We start from the raw sequence: 899 nt of genomic DNA on the forward strand, positions 1-899 counted from the left end.
TTTTTTTTTTTTTCAGATGTTGAGGACATGTTCACTTCCAGATCTCTCAAAGCTGTTCAGAACACTGATGGATGTCCCCATTGTAGGAGATGTGCGGCAAGACAATCTTGAAATAGTTGAAATTGAAGATGAACACATTAAAGAAGGGCCATCTGATTCTGAAGACATGTGAGCATAATGTTATTATAAATACTGACACTAAAAGAATTTCTAAATTTATGGATAAGTCCTAGAGATGGTGACTTACCTAGACAGTTTTAAAAAATGATCTGTGGCTGACTTTTTACTACTCTTTTAATATCTTAAAACTTATTTAAAGTACAGTCATGCAAATCGTGATAAGTATATTTGCCTCTAAATAATATAATAGCTTAATCTCCTTGAGGAATATAAGAAAATAGTTTCTATTTTATCTTGTGTGTCTTGTTCACCTCTGAGTATCCAGCACATGGTAGGTGCATAATAAATATTGGTTAAATCAATGAATGTTAGCAGGATGTCGTTGTTGTTAGTTGCCTTCGAGTGGGTTCCAACTCATGGCAACCTTGTGTGTAACAGAGTGAAACATTGCCCAATCCTGCGCCATCTCCATAATCTTTTATATGTTTTAATCCATTGTTGAGGCTGGTATGTCAATCTATCTCACTGAGAATTTTCCTCGTTTTCACTGACCCTCTCCTTTACCAAATATGCTGTCCTTTTCTAGGGACTGGTCTTTCCTGATACTACTGTTTTGCAATATACATGGTTTGGGCCATTAAAATAATACACAAATAAAACGTAAATTCTGCTGACAGTGGGAGACTCAGCAGAAGAAGTAGAAGTGTCCAAGTGTCAGCAGAAGTGTCCAAACTAAGCAAGATGATATCCCGCCATCCTCGCTTCTAAGGAGCATTTCA

General features: G+C 36.5%; 1 protein-coding gene across 6 annotated transcripts in view; it reads left to right on the forward strand.

The window, feature by feature from the left end:
• Positions 1 to 229, forward strand: part of NEK1 (NIMA related kinase 1) — a 170,868-nt gene extending 170,639 nt beyond the window's left edge. For 3 of the 6 annotated variants that reach the window (XM_023742844.1, XM_023742845.1, XM_023742843.1), the window contains one exon: positions 17 to 227. In XM_023742844.1, the coding sequence (XP_023598612.1) occupies positions 17 to 172 (156 nt within the window). In that variant the 3' untranslated portion in view covers positions 173 to 227. Of the gene's footprint in view, positions 1 to 16 lie in introns of all 6 variants that reach the window. The other 3 variants (XM_023742846.1, XM_023742842.1, XM_023742847.1) reach the window with 3 other exon arrangements.
• Positions 230 to 899: the final 670 nt, after the last annotated feature.

This window comes from Trichechus manatus, unplaced genomic scaffold (genome assembly GCF_000243295.1).
Source record: "Trichechus manatus latirostris isolate Lorelei unplaced genomic scaffold, TriManLat1.0 scaffold00220, whole genome shotgun sequence".
NCBI classification, from domain to species: Eukaryota; Metazoa; Chordata; class Mammalia; order Sirenia; family Trichechidae; genus Trichechus; species Trichechus manatus.